Source organism: Eurypyga helias, unplaced genomic scaffold, assembly GCF_000690775.1.
Source record: "Eurypyga helias isolate BGI_N326 unplaced genomic scaffold, ASM69077v1 scaffold4195, whole genome shotgun sequence".
Classification (NCBI taxonomy): domain Eukaryota; kingdom Metazoa; phylum Chordata; class Aves; order Eurypygiformes; family Eurypygidae; genus Eurypyga; species Eurypyga helias.
In genome coordinates this window covers 1-11,155 of record NW_010249355.1, presented here as the reverse complement: position 1 = coordinate 11,155, position 11,155 = coordinate 1, and the positions used below count along the sequence as shown (strand labels likewise).

Genomic DNA, 11,155 nt, shown 5'->3' with positions numbered 1-11,155 from the left:
TGGCAGCCAGCTTCTCAAGCAGAAGCTCTCTAGAGACAATCACTCATCAATAATCATAGAATCATAGAATGGTTTGGGTTGGAAGGGACCTTAAAGACCATCTAGTTCCAACCCCCTTGCCATGGGCAGGGACACCTTCCACTAGACCAGGTTGCTCCAAGCCTCATCCAGCCTGGCCTTGAACACTTCCAGGGATGGGGCATTCACAGCCAGGTTGCTCTGGCTACCATCTCAATCAGTATCAACAGAAATATGGGAGATCTGCATTCCCAATAAATAAATCTTTCTTTTACTGTAGCCATCAAAAAACAAAGTTATTTGACCTATTTGATGCTAGGAATCCTTTCTCCCAGATAGTCCACCACCAAAGCAGTCCCTGTGGACCTGTAGTTATTCCCAGTTAGAAAAGTCTCCACACCTTCCAGTGCCTTTCATTACCGTATTAGCTAAATCAGCCGACTAACCTCATGGCCAGAGCCTCCTCTGTGCAAGACTCCCGCTGGTGCTAGCATGCACAAAGAGTACCTTTGAGTAAGAGTACCTTACTCCCAGCTGCAGACAACATTGATCACCCAGTATATCCTCCACAAACCAGCTTAAACCACCAGGTTCTGCTCCTGCGATGACCTCTGCACAGGGAAGCCTGATGATGTGAACCCTGCAGTCCTGTAAAAGTCCAAAGGGTGAATCTGTGTGAATTTGCCTCCTTTTCTATGCTTTGATAGTGATCTTTTGGTCTTTCCAGAGAGGTCCTGAAGTAAGTACAAACTATACATTTACGGAGGAAAGCACAGTATACTGCCAAATGTAATTAAGGTGGATTTAAAGAAGTAAAACACTTTATAGACTATCTTGATGCACTTATGAAAGCATTCTCAGAAGAGTCAACATCCCTTATTTCCAATACTTCACTATAAATATTAATTCACAAGTCAAAGTGATAGCAAAGCGTGCATACTTCAGGTCAAGGTGTGCTTAGTTCTTAAAACCACCTTTCAGAAAAAAGCATAATGATGTTTCAGCTTATTTCTTATCAGCTTGCTCCTGAACTCAAAATGTTCTACAGGCTTATCTAGATCTTTCAAAAATACAGCTTCTTGCCACACACAATTGCTTTGTTACAAAAGCAGTTTTTTTACAATAATCACTTCCATACCAACAGTTTGCTGGTCAGATCCAATTCTGATTCAGTTTAGCAAGCCAAGATCAAAGCTGACCGAGAAAACCATGTTTATTTCTGAAATCAAGGGAAGATTTCTATGAAATAGAGAAGTGCAATGAATGTCAGAGGGCAAGTAACATTATTTTTATAATTCACTTCTATATTTTGTATCAAGATATGCTGCATTTTTTGATTCAACCTGCAGGTCTGTTTATGCAATGTGAATTTCTGTAGATGCTTTTTACATGCTGAAATTAAAACTTCACACAGTGTGTCCATTATATACACTATTTTTGTTGGGACTTCTGGTTCAAAGAGCCTACTGTACAGAATTTTGTTTCTGGTCTTAATTATGTGCTTTAGAGGATTGTACATAGAACCTGCAAAACCACAGAGGTTTCATCAACATATTTATGGTGGTTTTCCTTTTCTTGGTCCACACGACTGCGGGATCCAGAAGCGAACTGGTATGCAGGGGCAAACACTGGGAAAATACAAACCCGTGTCCCTGAAACAGGACAAAACCCGTTACAAGTTAGTGTGGTGGGATGAGCAAACACCAAAGCCAATCAACTTCTCATAACCAGCTAATCAGAAAGAGCCCAGGTCTGAAAGAACAAAAAAATGCAGATATGAGCAAAGTGAGCAGATAGGCAGGGACAAAATTAGAAGTTTAGTGATAATGGAGTCTCTAAACTCTTGCACCTTTGGTCTAATTACCCTGTGCCTTCAGATTTCCCTGATTCCCCCTTACTCACAGACTCCAGTGGCCCTGTGGGCAACGGTCCTCACATCACGGCCCCTCCTCAGCTTTTGTTACTGGTGCAGTTCCTGTATTTTACTCTGGGCCCAGCACACAGTTCCTCTATGGGCTGTGACCTGCACAGGGCTCTGTGCTGTATGGAAATCTCTCTGTGGAAACATAATGCCAACGTCCTTACCTAATCCCCGTTTTTTCAGCCTGGAAGGGAGCATAGCCGGGCATACTTGACAGACCTGCTCCTGGCCACAAGCTTCTTTAAGGTGTTTCCATTACATGTACATTTTTCCTATTTGCTAAATATCCATGTTCACCTGCAATTCATCCAAGTGTACAACAAAGCTGACACCAGTATACTGGGTTTTGTGAAATCTCTAGCTTTTTGCATCAATTTGGCATGGTACAGTAGCCACAAATGCCTTATCTGTCACAACTGGAGACCTTGCTTGCTCCAAAAGCACCTGCCTCTCAGAAAAGAAACAGAATGAAACTTGTTCTGATCGATGGTACAAAGAACAGGGCAGCAAGCTCTCCTCTCCATTCTGCTTGGTCCTCTCCCTTTCCATCTACGGGAGGCCGTTCCGTGGCTGGCGAGGGCAGTTGGTTCCTCTGTGGAGAGGTAAGGTCAGGATGCACATTTCAGGTGCAGTACCACAAGCTGCTAGTTCTCACCTGCTTGTCAACTGCTGCTCCTCCCCCTCTCTAGCCCTTCACATGGCTCCCTGACAAAAACAACCTTTGGATGGTTATGTAAACAATATTCAGACTTTCAGTAAAGTCTAACACCCATGAAAAAGCAGCTCTTTGCATTTATTACTGTCACATAACAGACACATGTCTTTTTTCCCAAGTCAAAAATTATTGAAAAATGATTCTTCAGCTTTTCCTGTGCAGTGCTGAAGTAAAAGACAGGACAAGTATAGGATGATACAAAAGGTGAAACACTACCACATACCCTTGGAGTAATTATAAATCCATTTTTATGAAACTTACTATAAAATTTAAGATGAAATTATAAACTTCAAGTCTCTTCTACTAAGAAAAAGAGAAATATTTTACAACAGCATCAGCATTTTTAAAAATTGCTTTCTATCAGCTAGATACGCACCAGATTTTCCAACAGATGTTTCACAGGCTGACTATAAAGATTGAAGTTATCATTTGTGGCCTTTTACTGTTGAGAAAATATGTAACTTTATTTTGAAGAATGTACTGTATTTTTGAACCCAACCTTTGAAAACTAAGAGATAGCAACATAAAAGTCTTCAGCAACATACTGCTAAATAAGTTTTAAACATCCAACTGCGTGTTCTTTGAAGTGCAGACCTTCTAGGTGTCTGCTTTCTTAAATGCGTTCACAGTACATCTATAAACTGTAAAAATGGCTCAGCACACGAGTATCTTCTCACCAAATGACACCCCAAACTTGATGTACGCTCGTATGAAATAAACTGCTGTTTATTATTTCTGCTACTGTAACTAGAAGGAATAGTTTTCAGTCCTTTTGTCCTGAAGGATAAAAACAGCATGTCAACAATAAAGATCAGTTACCAAAAATTAAGCCTCTTTTCTCTACAAAAGCCTTTTACCAACATATGCTACCACAGCATAATGAAAGCTTATTACAGTTACACCTTCAGTGCGCACCATAGAACCCATAAAGCATTTAGGCACACAGAGCCCTATCAAAACAGTGTATTCACTCTTCTATAAAGCAACTAGATCTAGAGGAAAAGGGAAAAGTGGAGTCAAGACATATAAAACTATGAACTGACCTAACCAATCCATTCATTAAACTCAACAATTAAAAAAATAGCCTGCTCCTGAACAGGCTACTGGACAAACTGCAGTAACTCTTCCCACGATTTTTATAAGTCTAAACAAACATCAACTCCAACCTGTGTTTCCTAGTATGAATTGGTACTACTGATGCAAGGTCTTTCTCTGTCATCTGAGCCATCATCCAATTCCTGTTGCTTATAAATATTCACGACTGCAATCAAGCCATACCTGTTAAAGATTGCAGTCCTTCTACTGTAAGCTATGCTTTCCAGTTGTCTGTTCTTACAGCTCAATCCTCTTCTCCACTTCTTCTGATCTTCTTGAATTGCTGATGCTGAACTACATGTACATCTGACTAAATGTACCACCACCAAATAAAAAGGGAACAGAGTGCATTTTATAGACACACATACACTTTTAAAACATTCTCTGACCCTCAAAACTTCCATGCTAGTTTTAGTGTTAAAAACTTATATTTAATATTTAGGTTACTAAGCACAAAGCCTACTAAAATCCTTTTCAGAGAGGCCTTTCTACAAGAGAGCTGTTTGTCCTCCTCTTCTCTGACTTTCCTCTAAAGTCCAGGTTTTTTGTACGGATGTTTATTTTACTTTGCTTACATGACATCCTACGGCACAACAAAATATAGTAGAAGAAACCTAAGACTCACAACTTCGAAAGTATGAAGATGGAAGTCATCACCACTTCGCCCTTTTATGCTTTCATATAAATAAAACATGCATATATACACAAACAGAGGAGTAACCGTTAGTATTTATGCAAGTATTATAATTTCCTCTTTATATAAGGAAAATAGTTTAGCAAATAGTAAAACCTATAAAGATTCCTGGTGTATACTTGTCCAGTGTTACAGCCTCTAACTTTTGTTACATACTACAATCAAAGCTCAATCTGTTTTCAGAAAGATTTAGACTACAATTTACCAGTTCTCTGCTCTGTTACATGGGCTGGAAATAGCCTTTTCAGCCTACGCAGGTCAACTCCTCTCCAGCACTGCACCTTCTTCTGAAAACATTGATATTTTTAAGTGAAAAGCTATCAATTAAGAGACAAAACCCAAGACAAAAACCCCAAACTTTGCTCTGAGTAAAGCCTCAGTACTTCTTCCTCAAATTCTGAGCACTGGAAGAGGTTGCCAACATCATTGGGAGACATTCGAAAACCATCTGGACATGGTCCTGTGCAGCCTGCTCAGGTGGTCCTGCCTGGATAAGGGGGGTTAGATATGACCTCCAGAGGTGGAGGTCCAACCTCCAACATGCTGGGATTCTACACCGCTTTTGTTTGTAAAACAGTTTTTTCCCAGCATCTAAAAAGATTCCGAGTTTAGCGTTTAATAAATCAAGAAACAACTTACTGCAATTATTCACACACAAAATCAAGGGTTTATTTACTATTTACAAGTATAAATACATTAACGCTACAAGTACTCCATGATGTTCTTCATTATCATGGCACCTGAGCTAAGGAAAACGTATTATGCAAGGAAGATGCCTCAGTTTCACCAGACACCTGTGCAGTCAGTGCTAAAGGTTAACCAAAACAAATATGGCACACGTCACGAGCAGTATTTACACAGTTCTATAAGTCTTCAGTACTAGAAACTACTGTACAAGTATAAATACATTAACGCTACAAGTACTCCATGATGTTCTTCATTATCATGGCACCTGAGCTAAGGAAAACGTATTATGCAAGGAAGATGCCTCAGTTTCACCAGACACCTGTGCAGTCAGTGCTAAAGGTTAACCAAAACAAATACGGCACACATCACGAGCGGTATTTTTTACACAGTTCTATAAATCTTCAGTACTAAAAACTACTGTACATTGGATTTTTACACTTTTTGTCAGAGATACAAGATTCTATTATTTTCATCAAAGGATTAATAGGTTTTTTTGGTCACAAGTCATAATGGCCTTCTCACTTCAGTATTTTATAGCATCAACAACTTTTGGCTTTGCAGGTAACATTCCTCCCTCAGTCAGCTGGGCAGCCATTGCCAGCAGGTACTGCCGATGATCTGAATTCCATCATTTCAGTTGCAAGACAACCTTCAAAAAGTAGAAAAGGCAAGAGATTAAAATTGAATGAGACCAAAACTTAAGCAGTCTAGGACACAACAGCTTTTTGTTTCCTGTTACAGTTTAATATGCAACTGTATAAACATCTCTTTCCTATGGACAATACACCACACCCCTCTGTCACCTCTCTTCTACAACCTCCCACAACTGTCACTCCCAATAACTTTCTTCGGCACCTACTGCAAACTATTCCTCACCTCCCTGTAATCAAAAAGTAGAATGGTAATTTCCAGGTCCAGTGAGATTCCTTCCCCACAAAGCAGAACGAAGGGACCACTCCTAGAGTGAGTTCCTCCTTGTGTGCACATAAAACTAAGGAGATAACAGCATCCCACAGCTTCCATACAGACCTTCAAGCAGAACAAAAGGCTTGTGGAGACAAAAGTCTGTCACAGAGAAATACTTACTTAGTTTTGGAGGAAAAAGATCCAGAGGAAAGCAAGCTGTTAAGGGCTCGCATCTCTCAAGACCGCCACCAGTATCTAGACGAACACATTCATCTCACTGGGAACTACCAAGTTACTCAGAGGTCTCACATCAGCCTCATTAAAGCAAGTGGTAGACATAATCTTAGTGTCCTGTGTCATTCAAAATATTAAGAGCACTACTAGAACTTAGTATTCAGCTCTGAGCTAGAAATGTATTCTTTGGTCTACAGACTTCAGCTACAGCATCATAACACAAAACATCTAAAGAAACCCCTCACTTGCTAGATGCCATGAAGCAACAAGAAGCTACTAACTTCTAAAACACGTTGATACTTTCACATCCATCTGACAAGATGTCAGAGAATTTCACCTCCCAGATAACAGAGTTAATAAATATTTGAAGACTTTTTCAGATTTTAAAAAAGAAAACTAACACACCACACCCACTCTCCTTTATAACAGAGCCAGAATTAATCCTGAAAGGTAACTGAACAAGGAAGGGACTCTAAGGTTTGCAGTTATCACCAGGGTGCAAATCAGATGATGCTTCTTCCCCTAGTAATTTTTAGGGAAACCCCCACTTCCCTTCATATTTTCTATTAAGAAATCTAAGACACTCCAAATAAAGCTTTGCTTGAAATTTTCTTCCTGGGTTACCATACTGGAATCTTTGTAACTTTCCTCCTGATTTACTATGCCACAGAAATCACAGCACTCAATTTGAACCAAACAACTCTCCTATATGCATTCCCAGCCACTGACATTTTGTGAAGCTGTGGGGAACACTGGACTTCTCTCTAATCTTTCAAAAACAGCTCTCATCTGACACTTCGTCACTTCATTCGCTGCTCCTCTTATTCTCACAAGACTTTTCAACGGTGGTCTGAAGAGACTATTATGCTCATCAGCATTTTAATTACATTAAAAAAAACCTAAGCTGTGCTGAAAATAACTCTGAAGTCTATCCAAGATAGTCAGCCTTATGTAAGGCTTTCTGTAAGTCTATAGTCATTTTGCCAATGAATGATTTACTTTGGGTTTTCAGCAAGATACCCAGAACAAACAATTTCAGTTACAATAAACTCAGTGCATGAGAAGTCAGGAACAGGAACAAAGGATGATATGAAAAAAAGCTACCTTGTTAGCGGCTTCCAGTGCATTTATTAGGTTCTGCAACTCTTCCTTATTCATCTCAATAGAAATTGGCTTGATCTCACCATTTTCTCTCACATCCAAATCAAGATTGACAAGTGGCATTTGCAGCATGGAGATTTTATCACTGGAGAGAGCAAGCTATGCAGATTGATAAAACAACAACGCGTAAGGCGGAGTCAGTAAGTTTTTAGTCTCTGCACAGCATCACAACTGTACTTTATATTCAGTATGTCCTACCAAAGCAAACAACAGCGTGACAAAACTAACTTCTCACAAGTCATCTCTGCAGTTTTTGGTTTTGCTTCCACCCCCCCACTGGGATTTTTGTTTGTTGGTACCAACAATATACTGAAACTCCAAAACACCTGTTGATAGCAAGACATTTCTCAAAACAATTTGCTAACATCATTGGGCTGCTATATTTTTGTATTCTAGGTGAAAAGAAAGGATACATTTGACCATGGCTCTTTAAAAGTGAGGTATATGAATTCTGAAGTCACCCTGTTCAAATAGTTCTGGTAAGCAACAAGTAAGAAGCGTCTTGTTAGAAGGGGGCAGCTGGGAGAAAGCGTGCCACCTTTGGGCATTTCTCAACCCTCTCTACAGCTGATCAAACACCATTTGTCAGATATCCTATTTGACAGTCACTGATAAAAGAGGATTACTTACAATTGTGCTTTTAATTTACTATTATACTCACTCTAGCATAAATAAGGCTTTGAAAATATATTAAGACCAAAGATTAGCTGATAATACTGTAGGTCAGTATTGTACACACCTATCTTATTTATTTAGAGAGCAGAATGTGGTAGAGCAGAGAAGAATGTCCTTGGTAGGATTCAACTATGGTAAGCAAAAAAAAAAATCACAACCAGGTCAAGGGAAGAAAAAAGGTGGTTTAAAGCAAAACAAATACATAGTTCAGATATGTACCAGAAATCTGCATCACAAAAGGAACTAAAATCCTCCAGAGGAAAGTTAAAAGAAACCACAAGCTAAAAACGAGAGTCCACCTAAGTCTAGTTTGTGTCTCTGTCAGCAGCAATGCAGTTAGCGAGAGCTCAATCTCCAGTAACAGGTCATCTGAAGCACATTACGATGCCATATTTGCTCTTGCAACATCTTGGCTATTGTGGGCACTGCTCTTTGATTTCCACAGCTGTTGGCTGCACAAATTATTTAACACTTGTTAAAATGGAAAACTATTTAACAGCTCTACAAATCTGTTTAACAGCTCCCATGGACTAACTAAACAACATTACTTACATTGTTTGAATTTTAAGACACTGATAAGAGTTTAATTTAAAGCAACTGTGCCTTCACAACCCCAAAGCACCATCCAACTTGAGGCAACACAGTTATCATTGGCTTATTGTCAAAATAAGTCTAAAGATAATTCGTTGGAAATCATTCATTAAATAATTGTTTATTGCAGGAATCTAAAAATTTGAAGGAATCAGAGAAACACATCCTAAAATCAGTGTACTACTCCTATAAGTAAATATTTCTTCCTCCTTTGAGTAAAAATACCATCTATTCAGGCCTCAAAATTACAACAGCATATGAGGTATTCCTGAATAATGCTCAATCTCCTTTTAGAAAAGAGAAAAGTATTGCAGCTTTAAAATAAAGGAGGTGGTAAAAAAAATAATTAGTTTATACAAATGTCTGGCAACTCTTTGATGTGTTATCAGGAATGTGCTTTTCTGACACCTATAGAAATTGAACTATGGTCCAAAATGAGTGGGGCTAAGGGGCTTATATCAGCAGTTACTTCTGCGCTGTGGAACACTTCTATCAAATGGTATCAAGGCAACGCTCTCACCTTTAACTGCCAGTCAAAATCTTGCAGCTGGGCAGAAGAGATTGCATTTACTCTTTCCACTAGCGCATTCCTGATTTCTTCCTTTCTGCCTTTTAGACATTTCATGATTGCTTCTTGATAGTTTGAATTCAACTCATTTATCTGCTGAGCAGCCTACAAAAATAAAAGTTGTGATTGCTTAAACTATGAACCACAGAAATAACATGTACCACCTGCAGTAACTGAGCTCTGTAGATATTCAAGCTTCTACCCACATAGCTGTTCTACTAGACTACATATTCTCATCCTTATACTGCCCTCAGAGGCTGCTCTGTGTTTGACAGTTAAAAATCACAATTTACCACAGTAACATATTAAAAACAATATTCAACTTCCTTGTATTTAAATTAAAAAGACACCAGAGAATGGAGGCTGTATTTGCCTTCTTAGACACCTGGAAACAAACAAACAAAAATATCACACAGAAACAACACAGGTTTAGCTCAGTTTCTAAACATCAGAGTGGAGACAAAATACATTAGCTTAGCTGCAACATACTGATATACAGACTTCCTTATGGCTATGCAAGTATCTTTCTTTAATTTAGTTACTAGCAGGTAGTAAAAATACAAACAATAGGTAAGAGACAAGAATTAAGATTTCTGGTAATAGACCATGTTTTTGCAAAGATTATACACATTAGAATGCCCTAAACTACAGTCCCTGTCCCACATAGTCCACACACAGCCTAGATTTTGTTTTTTTATTTAAATAACAGCCAATATTTTAAAACACTACAATGCAGAAGCAAAGAATAAAGACAGACAAACAGTGCAAATTGGCTTTGTTCCTAACGAACAGTAATGACAGGTATCTTAAGGAAAACAGAAAAATTTAGTGATACTTAAGATATCAATTTAAGTGACTAAAACAGTACTTTAACAAGCATTACATAGTTCTATTTAAAAAAAAAAATTGTCCAATTTCACTTTTTCTTTTAGAAGTCTTCGCAGTGTACCCCTAAATGCTGCTAACCTTCTACCTATGTAGGCTTAATCTGGTACAATTCAAATGCTACACTGTGAAAACACTTTAGTACTAAATAAACTACAAGACTAATCACTCCAGTACAATCCCTGAAAGTCAAGCCCAATCAGGGATGAGCCCTTACCTCTTCATCAGATATGTTTTGGCCAACCGCAGTTTTGAAATACATCGTTGTCTCTTCTAAAACCTCCATCCACTCCGACAAGCTCCAAATACTCCCATAATCCTGGTACCGAGGATACGAACGGCCACATATGCCATCGATTATTTTATGAAGGAACTGTAAGAATGTGATACGTAACTTAAAAACGTGATTCTATCACAGTTAACATACCCCACGTACGAGACTGATCAGGCAATTGTCACCCCTCCCTTCACAGAGTACTGTCTCAATGCTTCCCCTGAGTGCAGCCAACGCACCGTCCTGAAGAAGCAGACCCTGAATACGAACCGACCTCCCCTCTCCCCTAAAGTCCATCACAAGGTTTGGCCACAGAAACCAAAAACGCGATTCAGATTCACCTTGGACTCCATAGTTTTGCGCACAACCATAACGCAGTGCCGAGCAGCAGAGCTACCACGCCCAAGTTTGGTGACCAACCCTTGGTCACTTCTGCACTGGGAGGGTCAGGACGCAACGCACAACTCCGAGCCTGTGTCTGTGGATCTCTCCAGTCTCGCGAACCACTGTCCTCTAGCACTGAGGCTCTTCTGTATGCCTGCCTCTTCGGCCTGCTGTAGCAACCCTTCCCTGAGCACCGCAGTGAAGCAAATCCAGCCAAACCTTCACGGCCTGGAAGCGGCCGGAGCCTCCGTGGGAGCAGCGGAAAGGCCCACCCGCAGGCCGCCCCTCAGACGACAGAAAACTCGCGTTGGGCTGAGCTCAAGGCAGTTTCTGACCCCCTCGCAGCA

General features: G+C 39.7%; 1 protein-coding gene across 1 annotated transcript; it reads right to left on the bottom strand.

Moving 5' to 3' along the window:
• Positions 1-5,758: 5,758 nt before the first annotated feature.
• COMMD8 (COMM domain containing 8) lies at positions 5,759-10,523 on the bottom strand (the record flags this gene model as incomplete). The annotated part of the gene is made up of 4 exons (XM_010151316.1): positions 5,759-5,779; positions 7,375-7,530; positions 9,218-9,370; positions 10,368-10,523. Coding segments are annotated over 4 exons (486 nt in total), but the record flags the coding sequence as incomplete, so codon positions are not given.
• Between the last annotated feature and the right edge of the window lie 632 nt (positions 10,524-11,155).